Raw genomic sequence first — 27,705 nt, 5'->3', positions numbered from 1 at the left:
GGTACATATATACAGGTGGTAGTTATAGACTTAGAGTAGTTATATACAGGTGGTAGTTATAGACTGTGAGTAGTTATATACAGGTGGTAGTTATAGACCGTGAGTAGTTATATACAGAGGGTACATATATACAGGTGGTAGTTATAGACTGTGAGTAGTTATATACAGGTGGTAGTTATAGACTGTGAGTAGTTATATACAGGTGGTAGTTATAGACTGTGAGTAGTTATATATAGGTGGTTGTTATAGACTGTGAGTAGTTATATACAGATGGTACATATATACAGGTGGTAGTTATAGACTGTGAGTAGTTATATATAGAGGGTACATATATACAGGTGGTAGTTAAAGACAGAGGGTACATATATACAGGTGGTAGTTATAGACTGTGGGTAGTTATATATAGAGGGTACATATATACAGGTGGTAGTTAAAGACAGAGGGTACATACATACAGGTGGTAGTTATAGACAGAGGGTACATACATACAGGTGGTAGTTATAGACAGAGGGTACATATATACCGGTGGTAGTTATATACAGAGGGTACATACATACAGGTGGTAGTTATAGACAGAGGGTACATATATACAGGTGGTAGTTATATACAGAGGGTACATATATACAGGAAGTAGATAGATACAGGTGGTAGTTATAGACAGAGGGTACATATATATAGGTGGTAGTTATATACAGAGGGTACATATATACAGGAAGTAGATAGATCCAGGTGGTAGTTATAGACAGAGGGTACATACATACAGGTGGTAGTTATAGACAGAGTTATATACAGAGGGTACATATATACAGGTGGTATTTATAGACTCTGAGTAGTTATAGACAGGTGGTAGATATATACAGGTGGTAGTTATATACAGAGGGTTCATATATACAGGTGGTAGTTATAGACAGCGGGTACATATATACAGGTGGTAGTTATAGACGGAGGGTACATATATACAGGTGGTAGTTATATACAGAGGGTACATACATACAGGTGGTAGTTATAGACTGTGAGTAGTTATATACAGGTGGTAGTTATATACAGGTGGTAGTTATATAAGTTATAGACAGGTGGTAGTTATAGACAAGTTGTAGTTATGGACAGGTCGTCGTTATAGACAGGTGGTAGTTATAGACAGGTGGTATGTATAGACAGGCGGTAGTTATAGACAGGTAGTAGTTATAGACTGGTTGTAGTCATGGGCAGATGGTAGATATATGCACGTGGAAGTTATAGACAGGTGGTAGTTTTAGACAGGTTGTAGTCATGGACAGATGGTAGATATAGACAGGTGGTAGTTATAGACAGGCGGTAGTTATAGACAGGTAGGAGTTATAGACAGGTGGTAGTTATAGACATGTGGTAGTTATAGACAGGTGGTAGTTATATACAGGTGGTAGTTATATACAGGTGGTAGTTATATACAGAGGGTTCATATATACAGGTGGTAGTTATAGACAGCGGGTACATATATACAGGTGGTAGTTATAGATGGTAGTTATAGACTGTGAGTAGTTATATACAGGTGGTAGTTATAGACAGAGGGTACATACATACAGGTGGTAGTTATAAACTGTGAGTAGTTATAGACTGTGAGTAGTTATAGACTGTGAGTAGTTATAGACAGGTGGTAGATATATACAGGTGGTAGTTATAGACAGAGGGTTCATATATACAGGTGGTAGTTATAGACAGAGGGTACATATATATATTCAGATAGTAGTTATAGACTGTGAGTAGATATATACAGGTGGTAGTTATATACAGGTAGTAGTTATATACAGGGGGTAGTTATAGACAGGTGGTAGTTATAGACATGTGGTAGTTATAGACAGGTGGTAGTTATAGACAGGCGGTATGTATAGACAGGCGGTAGTTATAAACAGGTGGTAGTTATAGACAGGTGGTAGTTATAGACATGTGGTAGTTATAGACAGGTGGTAGTTATAGACATGTGGTAGTTATAGACAGGTGGTAGTTATATACAGGTGGTAGTTATAGACAGGTGGTAGTTATAGACAGGCGGTAGTTATAGACAGGCGGTAGTTATAGACAGGTAGTAGTTATAGACAGGGAGTAGTTATAGACAGGTAGTAGTTATAGACAGGAAGTAGTTATAGACAGGTGGTAGTTATAGACATGTGGTAGTTATAGACAGGTGGTAGTTATAGACAGGCTGTATGTATAGACAGGCGGTAGTTATAGACAGGTAGTAGTTATAGACAGGTAGTAGTTATAGACAGGTGGTAGTTATAGACAGGTAGTAGTTATAGACAGGTTGTAGTCATGGACAGATGGTAGACATATACACGTGGTAGTTATAGACAGGTGGTAGTTATAGACATGTGGTAGTTATAGACAGGTGGTAGTTATAGACAGGCTGTATGTATAGACAGGCGGTAGTTATAGACAGGTAGTAGTTATAGACAGGTAGTAGTTATAGACAGGTGGTAGTTATAGACAGGTAGTAGTTATAGACAGGTTGTAGTCATGGACAGATGGTAGATATATGCACGTGGTAGTTATAGACAGGTGGTAGTTTTAGACAGGTTGTAGTCATGGACAGATGGTAGATATAGACAGGTGGTAGTTATAGACAGGTGGTAGTTATAGACAGGTGGTAGTTATATACACGTGGTAGTTATAGACAGGCGGTAGGTATAGACTGGCGGTAGTTATAGACAGACGACAGTTATAGACCGGTAGTAGTTATATACAGGTGGTAGTTATAGACAGGTGGTAGTAATAGGCAGGTGGTAGTTATAGACAGGTGGTAGTTATAGACAGGTGGTAGTTATAGACAGGCGGTAGTTATAGACAAGTAGTAGTTATAGACAGGTAGTAGTTATAGACAGGTTGTAGTCATGGACAGATGGTAGATATATACACGTGGTAATTATAGACAGGTGGCAGTTATTGACAGGTGTTTGTTATAGACAGGTGGTATTTATAGACAGGTGGTAGTTATAGACAGGCGGTATGTATAAACAGGTGGTAGTTATAGACAGGTGGTAGTTTTAGACAGGTTGTGGTCATGGACAGATGGTAGATATAGACAGGTGGTAGTTATAGACAGGGGGTAGTTATAGACAGGAGGTAGTTATAGACAGGTGGTAGTTATATACAGGTGGTAGTTATATACAGGTAGTAGTTATATACAGGTGGTAGTTATAGACATGTGGTTGCTATAGACAGATGGTAGTTATAAATAGGTAGTAGTTATATACAGGTAGTAGTTATACAAAATTTGGTAGTTAAAGACAGGTAGTATTTATAGACAGGTGGTAGTTATATACAGGTGGTAGTTATATACAGCTGGTAGTTATAAATAGGTGGTAGTTATAAACAGGTGGTAGTTCTAAATAGGTGGTAGTTATATACAGGTGGTTGTTATAAAAAAGGTGGTCGTTTAAGACATGTGGTAGTTATAGACAGGTAGTAGGTATAGACAGGTAGTAGTTATATACAAGTGGTAGTTATAGACAGGTGGTAGATATATACAGGTGGTAGTTATATACAGGTGGTAGTTATAGACAGGTGGTAGTTATATACAGGTGGTAGTTATAGACAGGTGGTAGTTATAGGCAGAAGGTAATAATAGACAGGTGGTAGTTATAGACAGGCGGTAGTTATAGACAGGCAGTAGTTATAGATCAAAGTCAATTATAGACAGGTGGTAGTTATAGGCAGGTAGAAGTTATAGACAGGTGGTAGTTATTGACAGGTGGTAGTTATAGACAGGCAGTAGTTATAGATCAAAGTCATTTAAAGACAGGTGGTAGTTATAGGCAGGAGGTAAATAGACAGGTGGTAGTTAAAGACAGGCGGTAGTTATAGACAGGCAGTAGTTATAGATCAAAGCGATTTAAAGACAGGTGGTAGTTATAGGCAGGGAGAAGTTATAGACAGGGGGGAGTTATTGACAGGTGGTAGTTATTGACAGGCGGTAGTTATAGACAGGCAGTAGTTATAGATCAAAATCATTTAAAGACAGGTGGTAGTTATAGGCAGGGGGTAATTATAGACAGATGGGAGTTATAGATAGGTTGTAGTTATAGACAGGGGGTAGTTATTGACAGGGGGGAGTTATAGACAGGCAGTAGTTATAGATCAAAATCATTTAAAGACAGGTGGTAGTTAGAGGGTACATATATACAGGTGGTAGTTATATACAGCGAGGAGGTAGTTATAGACTTAGAGTAGTTATATACAGGTGGTAGTTATAGACATGTTGTAGTCATGGACAGATGGTAGATATATGCACGTGGTAGTTATAGACAGGTGGTAGTAATTGACATGTAGCAGTTTTAGACAGGTAGTAGTTATAGACAGGTGGGAGTTATAGGCAGGAGGTAAATAGACAGGTGGTAGTTATAGACATATTGTAATTATGAACAGGTAGTAGTTATAGACAGATGGTTGTTTTAGAAAGGCGGAAGATATTGACAGTAGTTATATACAGGTAGTAGTTATACAAAATGTGGCAGTTAAAGACAGGTAGTATTTATAGACAGGTGGTAGTTATTGACAGGGGGTAGTTATAGACAGGCAGTAGTTATAGATCAAAGTCATTTAAAGACAGGTGGTAGTTAGAGGGTACATATATACAGGTGGTAGTTATAGACTGTGAGTAGATATATACAGGTGGTAGTTATATACAGAGGGTACATACATACAGGTGGTAGTTATAGACTGTGAGTAGATATATACAGGTGGTAGTTTTATACAGAGGGTACATACATACAGGTGGTAGTTATATACAGAGGGTACATATATACAGGTAGTAGTTATATACAGAGGGTACATACATACAGGTGGTAGTTATAGACAGGTGGAAGTGGTAGTTATAGACAGGTCGTCGGTATAGACAGGTGGTAGTTATTGACAGGCGGTAGTTATAGACAGGCAGTAGTTATAGATCAAAATCATTTAAAGACAGGTGGTAGTTATAGGCAGGAGGTAATAATAGACAGGTGGTAGTTATAGACATATTGTAATTATGAACGGGTAGTAGTTATAGACAGGTGGTAGTTATTGACAGGGGGGAGTTATAGACAGGCAGTAGTTATAGATCAAAGTCAATTATAGACAGGTGGTAGTTATGGACAGGTAGCAGTTATAGGCAGGTAGAAGTTATAGACAGTTGGTAGTTATTGACAGGTGGTAGTTATTGACAGGGGGTAGTTATAGACAGGCAGTAGTTATAGATCAAAGCGATTTAAAGACAGGTGGTAGTTATAGGCAGGGAGAAGTTATAGACAGGGGGGAGTTATTGACAGGTGGTAGTTATAGACATGTGGTTGCTATAGACAGATGGTAGTTATAAATATGTAGTAGTTATATACAGGTAGTAGTTATAGACAGGTGGTAGTTTTAGACAAGTGGTAGTTATGGACAGGTTGTCGTTATAGACAGGTGGTAGTTATTGACAGGGGGTAGTTATAGACAGGCAGTAGTTATAGATCAAAGCGATTTAAAGACAGGTGGTAGTTATAGGCAGGAGGTAAATAGACAGGTGGTAGTTAAAGACAGGCGGTAGTTATAGACAGGCAGTAGTTATAGATCAAAGTGATTTAAAGACAGGTGGTAGTTATAGGCAGGGGGTAATTATAGACAGATGGTAGTTATAGATAGGTTGTAGTTATAGACAGGTGGTAGTTATAGACAAGTGGTAGTTATGGACAGGTCGTCGTTATAGACAGGTGGTAGTTATTGACAGGTGGTAGTTATTGACAGGTGGTAGTTATAGACAGGTGGAAGTTATAGACATGTAGTAGTTATAGATTAATGGTAATTATAGACAGGAAGTTGTTATAGACAGTTGGAAGTTACAGACAGGTCGTTGTTATAGACAGGTGGTAGTTATAGACAGGTGGTGGTTATAGACAGGTGGTAGTTATAGATTAATGGTAGTTATAGACATATTGTTGTTATGAACAGGTAGTAGTTATAGACAGATGGTTGTTTTAGAAAGGCGGAAGTTATTTACAGGTGGTAGTTATAGACAGGTGGTAGTTATATACAGGTGGTAGTTATGTACAGGTGGTAGTTATATACAGGTAGTAGTTATAGACAGGTGGTAGTTATATACAGGTGGTAGTTATGTACAGGTGGTAGTTATATACAGGTAGTAGTTATATACAGGTGGTAGTTATAGACAGGTGGTAGTTATATACAGGTGGTAGTTATGTACAGGTGGTAGTTATATACAGGTAGTAGTTATAGACAGGTGGTAGTTATATACAGGTGGTAGTTATGTACAGGTGGTAGTTATATACAGGTAGTAGTTATATACAGGTGGTAGTTATAGACAGGTGGTAGTTATAGACAAGTGGTAGTTATAGACAGGTCGTCGGTATAGACAGGTGGTAGTTATTGACAGGGGGTAGTTATTGACAGGTTGAAGTTATAGCCAGGCGGTAGTTATATACCGGTGGTAGTTATAGACAGGTGGTAGCTATAGACAGGTGGTAGTTATAGATTAATGCTAATTATAGACAGGAAGTTGTTATAGACAGTTGGAAGTTACAGACAGGTCGTTGTTATAGACAGGTGGTAGTTATAGACAGGTGGTAATTATAGACAGGTGGTAGTTATAGACAAGTGGTAGTTATAGACAGGTCGTCGGTATAGACAGGTGGTAGTTATTGACAGGTGGTAGTTATTGACAGGTTGAAGTTATAGCCAGGTGGTAGTTATATACCGGTGGTAGTTATAGACAGGTGGTAGTTATAGACAGGTGGTAGTTATAGATTAATGCTAATTATAGACAGGAAGTTGTTATAGACAGGTGGTAGTTATAGACAGGTGGTAGTTACAAACAGGTAGTAGTTATAGACTGGTGGTAGTTATAGATTAATGGTAGTTATAGACATATTGTTGTTATGAACAGGTAGTAAATATAGACAGGTGGTTGTTTTAGAAAGGCGGAAGATATTGACAGGTGGTAGTTATAGACAGGTGGTAGTTATGGACAGGTAGCAGTTATAGGCAGGTAGAAGTTATGAACAGGTGGTAGTTATAGATTTATGGTAGTTATAGACATATTGTAATTATGAACAGGTAGTAGTTATAGACAGGTGGTTGTTTTAGCTAGGAAGTAGTTATAGGCAGGTAGAAGTTATAAACAGGTAGTAGTTATAGATTAATGGTAGTTATATACAGATGGTAGTTAAGGACAGGTAGAAGTTATAGATTAATGGCATTTATTGACAGGTGGTTGTTATAGACAGGTGGTAGTTATAGACAAGTGTTATTTATTGACAGGTGGTAGTTATAGACAGGTAGTAGTTATAGACAGGTAGAAAATAAAGATTAATGGCAGTTATAGACAAGTGGTAGTTATAGACAGGTCGTCGTTATAGACAAGTGTTATGTATTGACAGGTGGTAGTTATAGACAGGTGGTATTTATAGACAAGTGGTAGTTATAGACAGGTCGTCGTTATAGACAGGTAGTAGTTATAGACATGTCGTCGTTATAGACAGGTGGTAGTTATAGACAGGTGGTAGTTATAGACAGGTAGTAGTTATTGAATAATGGTAGTTATGTACAGGTGGTAGTTATAGACAAGTGTTATTTATTGACAGGTGGTAGTTATAGACAGGTGGAAGTTATTGACAGGTGGTAGTTATAAACAGGTGGAAGTTATTGACAGGTTTAGTTATAAACAGGTGGTAGTTATAGACAGATGTAATTATAGACAGGTAGTTGTTATAACCTATGTCATTGCAAAATTGAAGGCTCGGTGTGGGCCACCTTTTTCATGAGACAAGAGGACTAGTTCGATTCTTTGATGTACATAAAAAGAATCTCGCGGTCACGCAACGATAAAAAAAGTCTTTGAAGTCTGGCGTCTCTCCTTTTTTATCTTCAAAGGACAGGTATCAACCTCGCGATTGGTCAGTTTTTTTTACCTGAGACCAATCAAACAGCTATCTTTGTGCCTTCAATTTTGCTATGACATATTCCAGGGGTGGAGAGAGCGAAAGTGTGCGTACCCCCTGGATATCGAGGATGGTAGCAGTTATAGACAGGTAGTAGTAATAGACAGGTGGTAGTTATAGTCAGGTGTTAGTTATAGGCAGGTGGCAGTTATAGACAGGTGGTAGTTATAGACAGGTGGCAGTTATAGACAAGTGGTAGTTTACCACTGTTGTAAGTTATAGGCAGGTGGTAGTAATAGACAGGTAGTAGTTATAGTCAGGTAGTAGACTAGTTATATGCAGGTGGTAGTTATAGACAGGTGGTAGTTATAGACAAGTGGTAGTTATAGACAGGTAGTAGGTATAGGCAGGTGGTAGTTATAGACAGGTGGTAGTTATAGACAGGTGGTAGTTATAGACAAGTGGTAGTTATAGACAGGTAGTAGTTATAGGCAGGTGGTAGTTATAGACAGGTAGTAGTTATAGTCAGGTAGTAGACTAGTTATATGCAGGTGGTAGTTATAGACAGGTGGTAGTTATAGACAAGTGGTAGTTATAGACAGGTAGTAGGTATAGGCAGGTGGTAGTTATAGACAGGTGGTAGTTATAGACAGGTGGTAGTTATAGACAAGTGGTAGTTATAGACAGGTAGTAGTTATAGGCAGGTGGTAGTTATAGACAGGTAGTAGACTAGTTATACGCAGGTGCTAGTTATATGCATGTGGTAGTTATAGACAGGTGGTAGTTATAGACAGGTGGCATTATGGACAGGTAGTAATTATAGACAGGTTTTCCAAACATACATTTAGAATGTTTACATAGGTAATAGATGTAGACAGGCGATTATATTAGACAAACAGTTCGTTGACAAAATCTTTCATAGCGTTTGATATTGCAACAAATTCTTATAATCTATGTATTTATTCAGGGGATTGATAAATATACTACAGAAACAAAATTAGAACTTATTACGGAAAAATCTACCGAAATCAGAGCCTCGGGTTAGACAACCAAAAACTTGACATCACCCCTCGGGTTGAAGATTTCTCTGTCACACCCTCCAGGTAGGGGGAGATTCTATCAGTCATCCCCTGGGAGGAGATAGCATCGTGCAGGATGACGAGATCTAAGTCATAACAATGGTATGACGTCACGTCATCTATGCATTGACGTCACGTCAACAGTAGCAGACCATGGAAGACAACTCTGGATTGCTGGGAAAGCATACACTCAACGCTTGTATTTATCCGTATCCTACCACTGTTGTATTGAAAAATTCGTATCCTACCACTGTTGTATTGAAAAATCCGTATCCTACCACTGTTGTATTGAAAAACCCGTATCCTACCACTGTTGTATTGAAAAATCCGTATCCTACCACTTTGTACGACTGGTCGAGAGAAAATATTTAGTTATGAAGATTTTACCTTAAATTCCTCTTAACTTGTCGTGTGATGGTGGTTATGTCTGTAAAAATAATTACTGATATTTGTTTTCAAAACGTACACTTATTTTGTCTATTTTACTGTTCGTTCAACTGACTGTTTTAGCTTGAGTTTTGGCCATCCTAACGTCATATTTTCTTCAAGATCTTAACGAAAGTGGCAGTTGTATTAAAACTTAAAAAAGTTATACATAAAAAATAAATAAAATGTTTTGATAATTTTCTCATATACATGTTACATAAGAGGCATTCGTCTAGTTTGTACTTTTAGGGGTCGCGGTGGCCAAGTGGCTAAGGCGTCTGACTGTTTGCTCAACCACTGGGTCGCGGGTTCGAGACCTACGTGGGGCTGTCGCCAGGTACTGACCGTACGTAGGTCGGTGGTTTTTCTCCGGGAACTCCGGCTTTCCTCCATCACCAAAACATGTTGTGACTTTAATTGACCATAGCTGTTAATAGGACATAAAACACAAACAAAACAAACCAAGTACTTTTTAATAGTTCCAAATCAGCCCTGACTGCTGGCCAATTTTGAAGACTTATAATCAATTATAAGTTGTACGTGACAACAGCAATTATAAGGTCTAAAACTGGAACACAAATGCCATATTTTAATCAATAAGTCATAAATCAAAACGACTTTTGAGATTTACTAATATTACATGTATGTTCTATCTTTAGTAAATACCTTCAATTTGATTTTGTTTTTTTAGCCATATTGATTGTTTTTTAACGTAATGCAATGATTCTTATGAAACATTTTGACAAATATATATTGAACTTTAGTTGTTGTTACTATGTCTTTTTATTCCTGATTTAGAATTTACACTTCAAAGTTGGTCAAATGTGTGAATTTTATGTTTTTCTTGATACCCAAGAGAGCTAAAAAGCATTTTCCTTGTGGTTGATAAATTATGGCCCATCTTTTTTTCTGTTTCTGTCATTTAAAAAAAAATAACATAAAATGAAAAGAACAGAAAAAAAGACCAAGAACAAAAACCGTAGACTGAAATATATTTCAGGCATATATGACTAATTTGTCTCCAGCACGCAAATCGTGCACAGGGACCTGATAATTTGTTTAAGCTATATTTTGGACCTAAACTAAGATGTTCGGAGTAATTTTACATGTTTTAGGGGTTTAGATCGACTTTTGGTAAAAAGGACACCCCAATGATCACCCCTAAAACATGTCAAATTACTCTGAACACCTTAGTTAAGGTTCAAATATAGCTTTAACAAATGTTCAGGTCCCTGTAATATCGTCGTGTTTTTATGCGGTACGTTAGTTGGCAGTCACCTGGAAATACTGTTGAATTAGAATACAATAGTGACTTCAGTGATTCTATAGACCAATTCACCAATTAATATAATATATAAAGTGACGTGCGGTAACTTTTCCATGTTATTCATTTTCCCTATGGATTTTATGTTTATTTACTTTTGGAAAATGTATCTTCATTGAGTCGTTTTTTATCAAAAAATGATGAAATTCAGTACAAAGCGGGAAAATTATCGAGCGCCTCTCATGGTTAGTTATATTAATAAAATTATCGGTTTCAAAGAATTTTAACCGTGATGGGTTTCTTTGCAAAAACTTTTTTTTTGCGGAAACATTTAATCGTGTGCCTATGGAATTGACGTAAAAGCATAACTTTTATGCTGCGGTGAAAATGATATCTCAAAAATTTAGCCACGGATTATTATTATAATATATATTCCGTCTTTGCGTATTGCAGAGTTATCTTCTCTTGTGAGCAGGTATTGATTGTTACGTCATTGGTTTGTGTGGGAAAATTACGTCGTTTTCTCAAAAATTTATGACGTTCTCTCACAAACCAATGACGTAACAATCAATACCTGCTCATAAGAGANCGAGAAGATAACTCTGCAATACGCAAAGACGGAATACATTACCAGGTGAAACACTGTGATAATTATCTAACAGAATGTCAAGCTTTAGAAAAACTTGATGTTAAACGAAGTCAAAAAGTAAATTAACATAGAATCAGAGATATATTACAATGTAATATATGTATGTCTCAGATATATATTTTAATGTAATATATATGTCTCTGATATATATTACAATGTAATATTGTAATACATATGTCTCTGCTATATTACAATGTAATATGTGAAATCTACACATATGTAACCCCGATTATTACAATGTAAGATATATGTCTCTAATATATATAACACAATGTAATATTGTAATACATATGTCTATGATATATATTACAATGTAATATTGTAATATACGTCTCTGATAGAATCCAATGGGAAAGTGCCGCAACATGATAAAAAAAAACTTGAATGGCACGTCACTGTATAGAATAACATGTTTTTTGAAATACTGGTCAAGTCCCCCAATTTTAACCCTCACTTTTGACATTCGAAATAAATATAATACGAGCAACTTGGGTTTTTTCTTTATTTTTAGCCTTCGTTTCAGTCGGAACAGCTTAAACTGCATGTAACGTTATACCTGAATTAAACCAATTTTAAACCAATTATTCCTGTTATTAAAAGAATTATTTTTAGACTTTTTAAAGTTTTGTCACACGGTTTGTCATTCATGCGAGATTTAAAAAGAATACAAGCATGAATGATAATCTATATTTAAAACTCTACAAGTGAACCCGAATCGTTACATGTGTGTCATTGTGAATTAGCTCGCAATATTAGAGTGGTTCCCCTTCTAGTTTTGGAGACATGAGCAATAGGCGGCGCTCTACCGGAACTTACTAAGGTGAGGCGGAACTGACAGGTAGGACACCGAAGAGAAGACTTTATACCGGCCAGAAACAAGTAAGTATATTTATTTTTGTATAAATATCAAGCTGTAGTGTTAGACATGTTTTGTACTTTTGTAGTAATAGGTCATTTATTGACATTTTGATGTTGGCAACACGCCGAAGAGGGGAAGGGTAGACATTGATATAGGGACGGGTGATTATTGCTACCACCCAACAAAAAAGGATTTTTTTCTTAATTTTGCCTCTAGTTAATATCAATTACTCAGTCATAACAGCAACTTAGCTTTTAAGTTTACTTGTGAATGACTCCCATTGACGTCATTATATGGTAGAATTTTCTAGAATACTGAAAGCACATGTGTATGCAACAAGTAAAGGGAGTTCCAAAATGGTGTCGGATCACGTGATCTGACAGACAGCCGGCTTTGCCCGTCCCACTTACCGCGTGATTTCACAAGGTCCATTTTCACGGAGATCACTGATGCAGACAACGGCCACCATCTGACATCCAACGGACACTACTCAATTTCTAAAAGGTTTGGCATTTGGAAAAAAACATGATTATAACTGGTTTGGTAGTATTACATGACAAATATGATAATTTGTAGCAAAATATTTCATTGGTATGACACAGGAAGTCTAGCCATGATGACCTAATATGACTAACACAGTCGGAAAATGGAGGAAGTGAATTTTTACACACCCCATTGTAGGGTTAACAGGCGATTTCATAAAATATACGAAGGATAACATTTGTTTGCATACACATTTGCTGTTAGTATGTAAAAGTAACTTTGATGAAAGTCCTTTTTGTAAATAAACGTCATGATTTACGATCAAGATGCTTTTCGGTGAACAATGTGCGATCATTCATTGTATTTTCCCATTTGTAGTGGAAAACTTGCACAAGAAAACTTGGATAAGAAGCTTCTTATGAAACTGAATGTTTATTTTTTCGTTTAAACATCGATAACACTGTAGTGTACATATCAGTATTTGTTCTTTATACTTCTAATTTCTCTGTGAAAATATAAAACCTTGCTGAAGCAACTACGGCAGTAGAGACGGGAGACTGGGTTGATTGGTACCCTCCGTTTTTGTCAGCTCGAGCACAATTTATCAATAATCATTTTTAGCCCAACATCATCAGATTGTGGGCTTCCAAATAACCTTTCATCCATCATCCATCCATCTTCAATGATTCCTGTAACTGCCTTGTGGGCATATAGTGTTTTGACATTTCAAATTTTGTTAAGCAATGGTCTAATGTAGGTTCTCCCAAGTATTGAGGCTGATAGAAACAAGACGGCCAGAAGATAACCATCTTTAATTTTCACGTTATAAAAGTTTGTTAGTGGCTATTTCTTGGAAAGGACTGGGGGGATCTTTCAGAGACCCTATTTCGATGGCTCATGCATGTACGTTGTAAATGCACCTTTCATTTTCAACTTCATATGGGGGGGGGGAATGATAGACAATAGACAGACATTTTTATGTTAGCTATGTTTTTGGTGTGTATTACTCTGTTCAGAAAATAAAGTTCAAATCTTCCTGAATTTCATAAGTAGGTTCGTCCTGTTACCTACATTTGCATATTAGAGAAAAGATCAAGCATACATAAGATTAATCAATATCATAATATGGCATGGGTGCCAAGATACAGCAAGTATCTCTTGCATTGTTTCCTGTTCAAGCTTGAAGACACTCCTGAACACGCTAGTAATTGAAATCAGTTTAAGTGACGTTTTTTTGGATTGGGACAAACAGATCACATTGCTTAAAGGATTGGTTGTATAGTGTAGTTTGTCAGTTTATTCCGACTTCTTGGCATTCTAATATAAACTAGGGTGGTGTTCAAGTTTTGTCGCAAAGACCACGAGAGTCGGGGAGGAAAACACTACCCAATATACATTTCCCATTCTGTGTGAAAGTGAACACATTAATTCATAATTTCTTCTTCCAATTCATCCTTTGATTATGATATGTTGACAATTGAAGTAATATTCTTTCCTTCTGTTGAAAAATGATCTTATAGATAATTTTCATCTACATTTATATCTGAGCATGATTTTTTACCAATCCTTAGGCACATTTTAATGGAAAACTGACCACCATCTTCTTAAAGAATATGATCAAGACTTCAAGTTGTTACAAATTAAGCGGTTACTTTAGAAATAGACTTAAAATTACTGAAAAGGGTCCATATTGCTGTTAGCTTCAAGGATTTTCTATGCTTGTATGTGATTTCCTCAACATTGAGTCACTCAATAAGGCAGGTTTTACTGTATCAATATCCTGAAATTGAAATTATTTCCTTTCAATTCGAAAAAAACGAGTTTACATCTCATCCTTTAGCAAGTTGAGTAATGTCATCATGCTCAAACAACAATCATGCAACATTAACTCATTCACCCCTACAATTTTAAACTGGACTTGTCCAATCATTGATTTGGTAAAGTTCAAATGTGACGTTAAGGGTGAAATGGGTCAACGTGTCACATGACTTGTATTGCTAGTTTTTCAGAAACAAATAGTAGTATATGAAAGAACTGTAGGAAGTAAATAATAGTTAATAACTTGTATGAAAAAATATCGATGATTTCAATTCTGTTTTATAAAAAACAATAGTACTAAACTGCTTTGTTTTGCCTCGCAATTAAAGTGTGATAGTTGTCTTCTATAGCAATCGGCCTATAAATTCTGTTCTGTCTGAACTTGTACATGCATATATATATACCATATACCAACATATGTCATCGATATGTCACACTTGTGGTCATATTTCACTGGAATGCTTGCCTTGAAAAAAATATATATACCTTTAATAAATTTCGAATGTCTTTGATCAAAAATAGAATTTTGATGACACCATCACATTTCCTGTTATCACTGTTGTGGATGTATTTCTTGACAGATTTTCATTATTTAATTAGAATGTACGAACTACTTTAGAAAATGTACGTATTGTGCATCAAACAGAGAAATGCAGCCTCTGGAGCTATCCGTAAATTTTCCATTTCATTGCTTATGAACATACGTCGGAAGTAGGGGTGTCGCGTTTAACCGCGGTTCAAAAGACTGCGGTACAGTTCGTAATTTCCGTATTTCGGTTTGGTCCTGTATAAGGGCACGTGGGTCGTAGTTATTTGGTAGCAGCAAAGGGGTGTAATATTTGTGTCATATCTCCATCTATTCAAGCCTCTGACTCCGTAGTCATGTAACCGCAATAATAAGTACGACTGTTTACATGTGTTCTTTAGGATGGTTTGAAATGGCAGCTTCGACTTGGATTTCCTCGTTGCAGGCGGTCTTGTGCACAGCACGGTAACTGTACACTGGATATATGTATAAACACAAATTAAACACTTCTCGTGATTTACCGCTTCAATCAATGCCGGCCTATATATCTAATATAACTTGGAAATCAGCAGCTACAAACGAAACTGGATTCAACACATGGGGCCAGTGCAGAAAACATGACATTTTTTTAATTTAAGTAGTAACTTAAATTCAAACACAATACCAGTAGTAAAAGTATGATTCCTTTTTTTTTTTTAAACAATTGACAAAAACATAAAAAAATATCTTTCTTGAAAATTTCAATAAATATTTTGGGTAGGGATTTTTTTTTGTTTTTTGTTCACGGTGAATCTATGTGTCTGATTGGCTTATGGCACATGGTACAACTGAACCAATGAAAAGCGTTGTAACTTTTAACAAAGCAATAGACGGCAAAAAATGGCTGTCTGGCGTTATTGTACATGTCTATATATAGCTTTTCAGGTTTCCCCTGGACCATTGTATCTATTCATACTTTGGTGGTACCTCAGGTGTTTGGCCATGTTTAAATTGTTTCCCTATTAACCCTTTCACTACTGTGAATCGTAATGGACTCGTACAGATAAATGTATGGTAGAGTGCTAAAGTTACCTAGGGGTCAAAGGGTAAATAATGTATAGATCCTCTGACCACAAAGCAAATTTTACATGCTGATAAACATCATTTCGGATCAAAATCCAATATACTTGCATACAGCAGATCAGAATTTAGGGGAAATCCTTTGGGTTCACCAACTCATCAGTCCTGAAGATAGCACTTGAAAATGAGACTAAATTTTTTTTTTTGGTAGCCAGGATTTTTTTTATTTAACTGTCCAAAATTAGAAGTCTCCCACCACGATAGATGGGCCAGGACGCGAAAATGATTGACAGTGCTGCAATGCGATTAAAGGAGAAATAAAAGATACCATAGCACATCAATAGATTCCTGTGAAGAACCGCTAAACCTTATTTTATATTGTCGTATCCTTTAAATTAATACCTTTTCTTAGTGAGCATATGTTGTACTAAATGTAGGTTTCTTTTTAAAAATGTTGCATTGCTTTTTTCTTTCTTTGTACTTACTACAGTGCAGTTTATATCAATTGTATGTAAAATTAATAAAAAAATAAAATAAACTGTACATTGCTTTTGTCTTTGTTTTTTCGCAATTAATATCTTCGGGTTTTTTAGGAGGAATCACAAGCACTTTTAGTTTGTAAGACTTTGTAACATCTTTCATCGGGGGAGCTTAAAATGCTCAAAGGGGGCTGAAAGTGCAAGTAATTTCTGTTTTGTGTTCTCTTTATTTTATCAGTACTAAATCACACAAAGACATGATATATATGTATATGATTATTCTGGTTGTTAATGACCCCAGTTGCCGTTGGGTCGCTTAAACAAAAACAATCATTGTGTTGCATATATACTATTTACCGGGAAATGTTCTCTGTAGTTGAATTTTCACCTCCATAAAGAAGTAGAATTGATCATTTAATACAGCAAATACAATTAAACAGTAATTAACGTGAAGGACGAAAGTTGTTTTCGTGGGCGAAGGACAACATTTTGGACTGGGCAAACATTTCCTGGTATTCGGTATGTGTACTATGTTGAATATATAGGCTTCCGAATGAAGAAATGAATACAGGGAAACAGAGCCCATTCATTGGATTTTTTGCTTCCTTTTATATGCCCAGTGCGCGCAATGATCACATTTTGTAAAGATCATTATTTCAATAAACTTGTAATGTCCTGAAGTTGGTGTAGTTCACTGCTGTGCGATGTGCAGAATGAACTGTGTCGTGAATAAGGGCCGTAGACTTCCAGAAGATTACATTTAGCTCAGTCTGTTGCCTAGAAAGGAGGCCTCTGGATATTCTCAAGCAGTGATCACCTTCAAGAATATGGTGAGATGCTTATGAACGTACTGCATGCACTTGATGTCTGGCTACTGAACTGGCATTTCTGTGATCAGCTAAATGTGGTGTGTGTGCAGTTCAGAAGAGTTTGTCCAATTGTTATCGTGTATTTTGTTAGTGCCATGGTTCTTGTTAGATTGCTACTGGTGTCATTGCACTGTATGTTATATAACCATAACTGTTACGTACATGCCTGCGTTGATGGCGTTTGTCTTACGTCTGCGTAAGACGTTGATGCTGATGCTGTGTCTATGATCGACATCTGTAAACTCCTTATGGCGATGGAGGATACCAGGGTTTATTGTTGTATGCAACTAATGTCATGGCTTCTTTAATTTGCAATATATCGGGCGTGTTTTTGTGTATACGAGACCATTCCTGGTGCCCTAAATAAACTGAGCAGTCTAAACCACCTGTTGTTAAATGTTGTGTCCGGAATTTGGTGTTGATCTTTATATGAATGTCCCGATTCATAGCAGAGGCATCAGGGTTTGGTGTACAATGTACATGTGATGCAGTTGTACCAAAATTATTCATATTTTAATTGATTTTCCGGATGCATGTCATTTCAGCCTATGTAGTATTTTTCAGTGTAACATTCTCTTTGGTTGGCTGTACATGTTCATTGCAATTTCAATCAATTATCATAAGAAAACAATTATCAAAAAAAAAGCAATTATTTTACACAACCTATTTATTATTTACTGATGCTCTGGTTGGCAAAATTGATTGTGTGAACACATCTCTAGTTCCATGAATCAGTGAAAAGTTCTCTAAGATATGAAAAATTAGATCAGTTAACTACTCATTCACCCCTAAAGACACATTTGAACTCTTCCAATTCAGAGGTTGGAATAGTTTATTATGAAATTTCAGGGGTAAATGAGTTAAAGTTGAAGACAAAAACAATGACATCCAATGCAAAGGCAAATGAACCAATAATTGGTGAATTCATTCTACTGGAGGCATTGTGATCAAAATTTTATCAAAATAAAGCAACAGCCAAGGATCTTCAATTTTGAGTTTGAAATGAAAGTGTTGAAAGGTAGCAATTCTTGCTTTATTTGTTTGGAATTGAAACTGAATTAAAAATTCATTGAATTAATGGCATTGCCTCAATGTCGGTAAAAAACTGTTCCTTCATATAAATGTTCTGTGAAAATTGTTTTCCTTATCGCTGATTGGTTATAAGTACTACAGAGCTCGGCCAATCAAAGTGATTGTTAAAACCGAATTGAAAAAGCATGTGTACACTTATGGTTGACCTGTGACGTATCGTAAAAATGGGTCATATGATCAAAGCATGCACATGTCGTTAACCTCTGGCATGAATAAGCCTTATAAGGTTGCAATGTTTTGTATACTGTTTATTTAAATTTACATACAAAAGCCTACAAAAGCTTTGAGAAATGATTCTCAAAATTCCACTTGAGAAATATTTTTTATTAAGTCGTTCATTTTCCTTGTATTGCTGGATAAAACCGGTAAATCAAGCTACAGTCGGCAAAGTCCAGAATTTCCCCCTTGTATATAACATACATGTACACACTAATATTATTTTCATGAATCAAACTTTTATAATTTGAATTTCTCCCTGTTTCAAAGTATAATTGAGGCCCATTCGTTATGAAAACATTTTGACAATTACAACCAATAAATCAAGGTAAAATAATCACCTGTACTCAAACATTAAAATGTCTGTAGTTATTTTAATAGCACAGGCTTCGGAAATTTAATTGACAAAGAAATATGGAATTTGATAAGAAATCCAATATTCCTACTTAAAATTAAATGTATTGACCTGTGTTTCCTCACATATTTTAGGAATCACATTCCGTCTTATTTACAGGATTTCGATGTATGATATTCGTGAGTCAAACTCCAGATGTTTCAACTTTTTCCACAGAAGTGTTTAGTGTCGATAATGTTCATGAATGCAAACTGACAAGTGATGTTTGATGCAGTGTCAGTGATAATAAACCGTAGTGGTGGTTGAAATTGATCTTAGCTCGAACATTTATTATGAAACCTTGAGTCATCAATCACAGGTTCAAGGTCCGACAAAAATACTGCATTGAAATGTATAGACTTGAATTGATACAGTTAGTTTTTCCGAACGAATCAATCAAGTTGCAAGGACATTAAGTATTTTTACAGCAGAGCATTCCATCGTATCATTTGACTGGTTTAAAGCATACTGAATGCTGGGTTATTTTTTGATTTTACAGTTTCTGAAAATATTAATTAGGTTAACGTTTTAGATGGTAACAATAGCAGCATTTCAATTATAAAATATGTCTACTCATCGCAATTATCATTTTCTTCATATAAATAGTTTGCTTATACGTTAACTGAATTCGAACAATGCCATAATTTCACCGACTCGAAAATCACATGTATGTACAAAAACAACCATATATGCATTGTGAAATTAAATTATCTATTTCTCAAGGAGTTGTTCACAATTTTAAACAACAACGGAAAAAGAGTATAAATACTTTTTCTAGAAATACCTAATTTGAATCATACACAGTATTTCAAATGAATTATTTCACTTCGGGTATGCATATGTCGTCCAAATACTTCACCCCTTCAGGGGTTTATTTTACCTTTGTCACTAGTTGTTGACAGTTAATAGAAATCCGTCCATCATACATGTCCTCAATAGCGTCATTACTTTACAGACTAGCTAAACTTTTTATCAAACTTTACAATCAGAAAATTTCAGGTTTGTGGGTTGCATACATATATAACAAACATCTTGTGGAAATTTCAACCTCGTACAGACGTAGGGTAAAAAAAAAGATCTCATTTCATTTCTCAGCATTTGATAGTCCTGAAGTTCACCAATACTTGTTCATATATCTATTTTAAGAGTTCGTGTTTCCAATTTGATTCCCCAGAAATGCAATTGTTCCTGTCTTTGCACCGTTTCTAATATACATGTACATGTATATATCTCTTCTGCCGGTGAGATTTCCACCACTTTTCTTGAAAACCTGAATTTATTGGGCAGAATTGAACCTTTACATAGATCTGTGTATGGGTTGGAAAGCAAGTGCAAAGGTTTTTATTTTGTTTGATCGGTTATCCAACATGGTTATCACATTCTCTGATTGGTAGCGTTAAAAGTTTAGATTTTTACGGATTCTTCTCAAATTTGGTACTGTGAACAGTGCTACTGTAACTTCGTCTTTGTGACTGGATAAACTGATATAAAAACCATTCATCCCCTGAATACACATTTGAACTCTTCCAATTCAAAGGTTGGAATATGTCGTTATAAAATTTCAGGGGTGAATGATTTAAGATGTGTTACTGCTCTTTTGAACAGTTGAAACTGCACTTTCTATTAAATAATTTGACACCATGCTGGGTATGAGTTAACATTTTGTTTTATTGCATGAGTATTTTGCATCTTGGAGGCCTTTGGCAATTGGGAAGATATTGGATAAAAAATAATAGTTAATAAATTATTCAGGGAGATCTAGTTGTAGAGAAAATGTAGCCGTCACCAATAATGTTAAGAGTTAGACAAGTACCATATTTAGTTACAAGTACGTACAATGATAGTTTTTACGGGCCGTAGTCAATAGGTCTCTGTAAAATTGATTTCTTATATAGACCAACAGCAAGTTTTTATAGACTAAGCAACTAATTTTAGGCCATTTATTCCTACTTATCATAGAATAATACCCATCCTAGTTCGTGTAAATATTCTCGGACAACTTTGTCTGTAATATGAAGTAAATAATTGCCTATCGGTCTACTGTTAATTTTGGACAGTGTAAATGGATAGGGTTTCTGCTCAAAGGACAAATTCACACACAGTGTAGGTTATTGAATTAATATTTCTTTACTAGATGCCTACTATGCATGTTACATTTTTGAGTAAAAGATAGAAATGTATATGAAGTAAATGATTACCATAGAACAACACTGTTTTTTTACTGTGATTGCTTGACTACGACCCGGTCTACTTTAAACAGTGTTAACCCTTTCACCCCTATGATAACTATAGTAGACTCTACCATGCATTGATTCAGATGAGTCCTGTTATGGTCTACAGTGGTGAAAGGGTTAATGGAAAGGGTTTCTGTTCAGTGTTCATGACAAATTCACAGTATAGGTTATTGAAAAAAGAAAAAATCTAGTAGAAGCCATCTTTGTTTGCATGCTACATGTTTATGTAAACTGAATATATATCTATGTTTGGTGTGTATGTTTTTAACTCATTCACCCCTGAAATTTCATATTGAACTATTCTAACCATTGAGTTAGAAGAGTTCAAATGTGCCTTCAGGGGTGAATGAGTTAATAATGGTATAGTACTTGATCAGGGTACATACATGTACATGTGTTCATGATTAGGGTGTACAAGAGTTCATATCATTAACCTATTCACCCCGAAAATTACATTTGAACCTTATAATTATATATATATAATTACCAATTCAAAGACTGGGCATGCACAAGTCCTGTTTGAGATGGTAGGGGTGAATGAGTTGACTCATTCACCCCTGATATTTCATAATGAACTATTCCAACCTTTGAATTGGAAGGGTTCAAATGTGTCTTCAGGGGTGAATGAGTTAAATATAACCTGCAGACAAATATTGGAAAGTTCTTCTTACAAATCAATACGTATACCTTCACTATGAATAAAATGTTCACTCTCCTATTGAAAAACATCTACAGTACATGTAGCTATGGGCTAGTGGAATTGTGAATTGTACACCTTATGAAATTCTGTGTAATTAAACATATATATAGCTTACATGTATATAGTACTGTAAAGGAAGTTTGCATCCATTAGCTTGTGGCATTTGATTAATTTATGATTGTTTTGTCAGATGTTGAGTTTTTTTTAATTTCCATGCTGATATACTTATATATATATATATATCCTTAAGAGATTTATATCATTTGTCGAAGAGTGAGCTCCATGGTTACAGAGAAAAATTACAAGACAAATAAAGGGAAAATATTGACTGAAATCCAAATATCATTAGACCATTTAAGTCATTTGGATGATATTAATTCAATATTAACATATACGTGTATTTGAAATTATTTCATAAACCTCGCCCCCTCCCCCCAAGGGTTTATCTACAATATATATGCAATATTTTGCCCAACAAATTATAGATAGTTGGCATTGTATAAATATTATTGTCCCCATCCCTAATCTTTTTATTTGTACTAGAGAAAAGAATGCATGATACCGTTACGTCAACTAAAGAGCAACGAAGAAGAAAGAGAAATTGTAATCGGTAGATATTTCAGACCCTGATCTTATAGTTTTGTTCTCTTTTTAGATTCTCACCTTTCGAAATGTCTTGGGATTCTTACATCGACAACCTGCTTGCCCAGAGCAAGGATAGCAGCGGAGCAGCACACGCAGACAATGCATGTATTATCGGATTGGATGGAGGAAGTCCATGGACCACATCGGGACATGCAGCAGCATTTAAACTCGATCCTGAAGAAGGTGTTAAAATTGCTAAGTGTTTTAAGTCCAAAGATTTCTCTGGCTTTATGAGCAGTGGTATTCATTGTGGTAAAGAAAAATATCAGTTTCTCAGAGTGGAAGATGAAAAGCTTGTTCTTGGTAAGAAAAAGGATAAAGGTGCAATAACCATGCAAGCATCTAAGACGGCGATAGTGATTGCACATTGTCCGGAAGGGGGTCAACAGGGCGTGACTAATAAAGCAGTAGCGGTAATAGCAGAATACCTTGAGAGCCTGGGCATGTGATGACATCTGAGTAATTCCTGACATCTGTGTATGTTCATAGGCTATAATCATGTGGTGATGCTGAGCTCGTCGGAGAAAGTAGTAACCATTTGCACACAGTTAACTTTTTATCTGCATAAACTTGTTAACTCATTTCTTTACCCGAGGTTCACCAACGTAAAGTCAAACTGATTGGATTCTAAAACATTGGAACAATTTCCTGAGGAATGGATGAAACCGTGTAATGGCTTCCAGTACTTTTGCCAGCGCGATATGGCATTTGACAAGTGCAAGGCTTGATCGCAACTGCTTCGGTGATTGGAAATAATACGTGAACTGCAAATCTCCCATTCATTTGTCAAGACTTTCTGATGATAACTTCAGCTGCTTCAATAAATTCCTTGCACTGCAAACTTGTTTTTGCCATAAGACAAACCACAAAAAGAATAAATACAAATTCAAGAAAGCGTAGTATCCAATATTAATAGGACTTTCGACACCATCAGCAGTTTCTAGCCCAACCTGCTATAAACAAACTTAAGTGATATGTAAAAGAATCCCCTGCAGAATTTGATGTTGAGCATAGAATAAACCATGATGGATTAATTTAATGTAGACATGCAGGTACTGGATTTTACATGTAGTACTTGTAACTGTATAAAAAATCGAATAGAAACTACATTCATTGCAGAGCAGTTATTGTTAAACTGAAACCGGAAATTGGTGCACTCGTGTTTAAAATTGTTGCATTAAGCTGCCTCTTAGAAAGACGATAAGAAAATTAAACTGCTGTTTATAACAAGCCATGATTGTCCATATTATTCTGTCACAGTAGAAGTATAGAAGATATTTTCCATTCAGTTTACGTATTGGTAAAATTTTGAGAATTATAAAAAGAAACTGTGAAATTCTCAATTTTGACTACTTTCCGCATTCAATGATAATAGAATTTATCTTGCTGACGGTGTGCTGTGCACTGATACTTTCTTTAGATGAACTCGTATATACTCCGAATTTTTTTTTATACTAACTATAGCTATTCTTAGATATCTGTAATAAAAAAAAATAATATTGGGATGAACATTTTGATGTGAATAGGCTTATATTGTATGTGAAGGACCAACTTGCAATTAATTATTTCATTGTATTGTTCATTATTTTCAGTGCTATAGCATGTATGTCTTGCCATACATTAGTAATTGATTGAAAAAAAACCAATGTGATATTTTGTTTATGAACAAAGGTTTACCACTGCTGGATACGTCAAGGCTGTTGCGCCAAGTGCTTTTTTTGAGTCGAATGTAATGTGGTATATATATATACCAATACACTCTACGAGTTTGGATTCCCTTTTATAGGATTTACAGATCATCATCTTTCAGCATAAATACTATGTTACCAATTAAACAATGTGTAGTTGTTGTATGTGATACCCACAAATACTGTCCTGGTACACTATCTTACCTCTAAACAGTGCTGTTATATGTAGAGGATCTGTCATTAGTTTTCCTTCATGTTAGATTGATGATACAAGTTTTGGATTTTTACCTCACCTGGTCTGAAGAACCATGCATGGTGAGCTTATGCCATACCGCAGCGTCCGTCAACTTTTCCTTTAAACCGCTAATAGTCCTGAACGGCCAAGTAGATTTTGACTAAATTTGGTCTGGAGCATCCTTAGGCCAAGGGGACTCAATTTTGTATAAACGGTGGGTGTGGCCCCCCTTTGGGCAGAGGGGCGGGGCCGAATAGGGGAAATAGAGTTTTAACCTTCAAAATCCTTCTACCGTAGGGATTAAGGGATTTTATCCTAATTTAGTCTCTAAAATCCTTGGGCCAAGGTGACACAATTTTGTATAAAGGGTGGGTGTAGCCCTCCTTGGGGCCGAGAGGAGGGCCAAATAGGGGAAATAGAGGTAAAACCTTTAAAATCCTTCTTCTACAGTAGGGATTGTAGGATTTTAAACTAATTTGGTCTGGAGCATCCTTGGGCCAAGGGGACTCATTAATATTATATAAATGGTGTGTGTGCCTCCACTTCGGACAGAGGGGCAGGGCCCAATAGGAGAAATGGAGATAAACCTTTAAATTTTTTATTCTACCGTAGGGATTAAGGGATATCATCCCAATTGGGTCTGGAGCATCCTTAGGCAAAAGGGACTCAATTTTGTATAAACAGTGAGTGTGGCCCCCCCAGGGGGCTGAGGAGCGGGGCCCAATAAGGGAAACATAGCAAATTCTTCAAAATCCTTCTTCTGTAGGAATGTCAAGGATTTTGTCCAAATTTGGTATGAAGTATCCTTGGGTGAAGGGGAAGCAATTTTGTATAAACGGTGGGTCTGACCACCCTGGGGGCAGAGAGGCGGGGTCCAATAAGGGATATAGAGGTATAGCTTTAATTTCCTCCTTCTTCTGTTGGGATGAAGGTATTTTGACCAAATTTGAACAGTAGCATCATATTTGGAAGGGAAATCAATTTTGTATAAATGGTGGGTTTGGACCCCCTGTGGCTTAGGGGGCGGGGCCCAATATGGGAAACAGCAAATTCTTCAAAATCTCTCTTCTTCTGGGGGAATAACAGGATTTTTAGGTCACCTGAGCTTTAGCTCAAGTGACCTATTGCTATCCGTCTTCGTCCGTCGTCCGTTAACATTTTACATTTTCAACTTAAGCTGAAATACTGACAAAGGGATTTCATTAATATTTCATGGGAAGCTTACTGACATCTCCCTGACCGAGTGTTGTTATTTTTCGTGTCAATCAGAAATCCAATCTGGCCGCCATTTTGAAAAACTATTTCAAATTAAAAACAAGTTCTAATAGGCCGATTTAACTGAAACTCGGTCTAGGAATGATCAGCTCATGGTCCTGACAAACTTGAGTTAACATTATACTTAACTATTTTGTAATCAAATTGGTACATATTTCACCAACAAAAATAAATACAGTAGGTTTCGGGTAACCGTTTATGCCCATGGGCCTCTTGTTAATACATTTGGGATGAAGCATCCTTGGGTGAAGGGGAACCAATTTTGTATAAACGGTGGGTGTGACCCCCCTTTTGACAGGGAGGCAGGGCGAGAGAGGACAATAGCTTTGAAATCCTAATACTAATGTAGGAACGACATATTTGGTCTAAAGCATCCTTGGGTGAAGGGGACCTAATTTTGTATCGATGATGGGTCTGACACCCACCCACCCCCCCTGGGGACAGAGGGGCCCAATAGGGGAAATATAGCAAATTCTCTGAAATCATCCTTTTATTTTAGGAATGACAAGATTTTGTCCAATTGCATATAAATATAACCCCTGACTAACCATGTAATACATGTACACTTCCAATAACATAACCTATCATAACTTCAATTTTTCTTGGGCCTCTTGTTCATTTTTGCTAGCCTTTCGCGAGCAAATATAAAAAAAAATCCCAACCGAGTATCATAAATCTGATATGAAGGGGAAGGAATGACAGATTCTTTTTATCATATGATATAAATTGAGATCTGAAACATTTTTTTTGCATTTGGCCACCTCTGTAAGATGAAGAGGTCATGATAATTTCCAGAGTGATATTATAACAGGCGTGACATAAACCTAATTGATGTGGTGGCTTTATGACACATCATCACACAGTAATTGTATGATAAAGTAATTTCTGGAATAGGTGTCGCGCTGCACATGGAACTTTCTAACCCGATTGCCGAACTTTATTATTTACATATACATGTATGCCAGGGCTAAAAATTACCTGCTTTTTGATTGCCAGATCGAGTTGATAGGTCATTGTCGCCTGCATTACTGGAGAAGGGAAAAAAAAAGAAAAACATGCATTCGTTTTGTGGTTATTTAAAGGTCAAGGTCATTTTGGTTCAAACAAATGCTATGCTCAAAATCGATTTTTTTTAAAAATTCATTACAATACAATCCATTCTTGCATGAAACTTGCGTCAATTTTTTCTCCTGTACTTTTGAAGCAGAATTACTACCTATGCAATGGTTGAACCATTCATTATCCTCGGGGTCAAAGGTCAAGATCACCAACTCGCTTTACAAATTCTGTGCTATTTATAGGGCACCTTCATGCATATTATGGCAAAATGTCAAGTGAGGTTTTGTCTCTATATGGAATTCATCCGTCTTGCGGGGATTGGGAATTTAAAAAATGTTTTTTTCTGACAAAATATTCAGCGAGACCAGACCGGGATTCGAACCCTGGCCTTCATATCGCTAGACTAGCTATCTGGTCAACAGGAGTACTCTGTTCTAACTGTTGCAGTTGTATCGAAGAAAACGACCCAACCCAAAGGATCCAATGTGCTAGCAGGGATCCTTGGCTGTAAGCGGGAAATTTTGTTCCGAAATCCGCCGAAGCAGGATTCCACTGAAAATCAACGGACAAGGTCGAACGAGAGGTTGTGGTTCTCATTTGGCTATATTGTTAAGTTTGACCCGGTTAACTCATTTTGCCTCGTTTATGCTTATGTAAAGTTCCAAATATCGTAGGCACTTCGATTGATGGTTGAAAATATTAAAATGAATCTGACCCATAGAATTTAACTATTGGCAGGAGTGTAGTAGCTGGTCTGTAAACGATGT

General features: G+C 36.3%; 2 protein-coding genes across 3 annotated transcripts in view; both read left to right on the top strand.

Moving 5' to 3' along the window:
- LOC110465867 (profilin-like) overlaps positions 1 to 24,516 on the top strand; it is a 32,026-nt gene extending 7,510 nt beyond the window's left edge. Inside the window, exons 1-2 of one of the 2 annotated variants that reach the window (XM_021521991.1) lie at positions 12,558 to 12,670; positions 22,692 to 24,516. In XM_021521991.1, the coding sequence (XP_021377666.1) occupies positions 22,708 to 23,130 (423 nt within the window). In that variant the 5' untranslated portion in view covers positions 12,558 to 12,670; positions 22,692 to 22,707 and the 3' untranslated portion in view covers positions 23,131 to 24,516. Of the gene's footprint in view, positions 1 to 12,557; positions 12,671 to 22,691 lie in introns of those variants that run through there. The other variant, XM_021521992.1, reaches the window with a different exon arrangement.
- Positions 12,081 to 27,705, top strand: part of LOC110465868 (profilin-like) — a 32,771-nt gene continuing 17,146 nt past the window's right edge. Inside the window, exon 1 of the mRNA XM_021521993.1 lies at positions 12,081 to 12,186. The gene's annotated coding sequence lies outside the window, so the exon portion shown is untranslated. The remainder of the gene's footprint in view (positions 12,187 to 27,705) is intronic.

Source organism: Mizuhopecten yessoensis, unplaced genomic scaffold (genome assembly GCF_002113885.1).
Source record: "Mizuhopecten yessoensis strain PY_sf001 unplaced genomic scaffold, ASM211388v2 scaffold11103, whole genome shotgun sequence".
Taxonomy (NCBI): Eukaryota; Metazoa; Mollusca; class Bivalvia; order Pectinida; family Pectinidae; genus Mizuhopecten; species Mizuhopecten yessoensis.
Note: the sequence above shows the minus strand (reverse complement) of the source record. Positions and strands in the feature narration are given on the sequence as shown.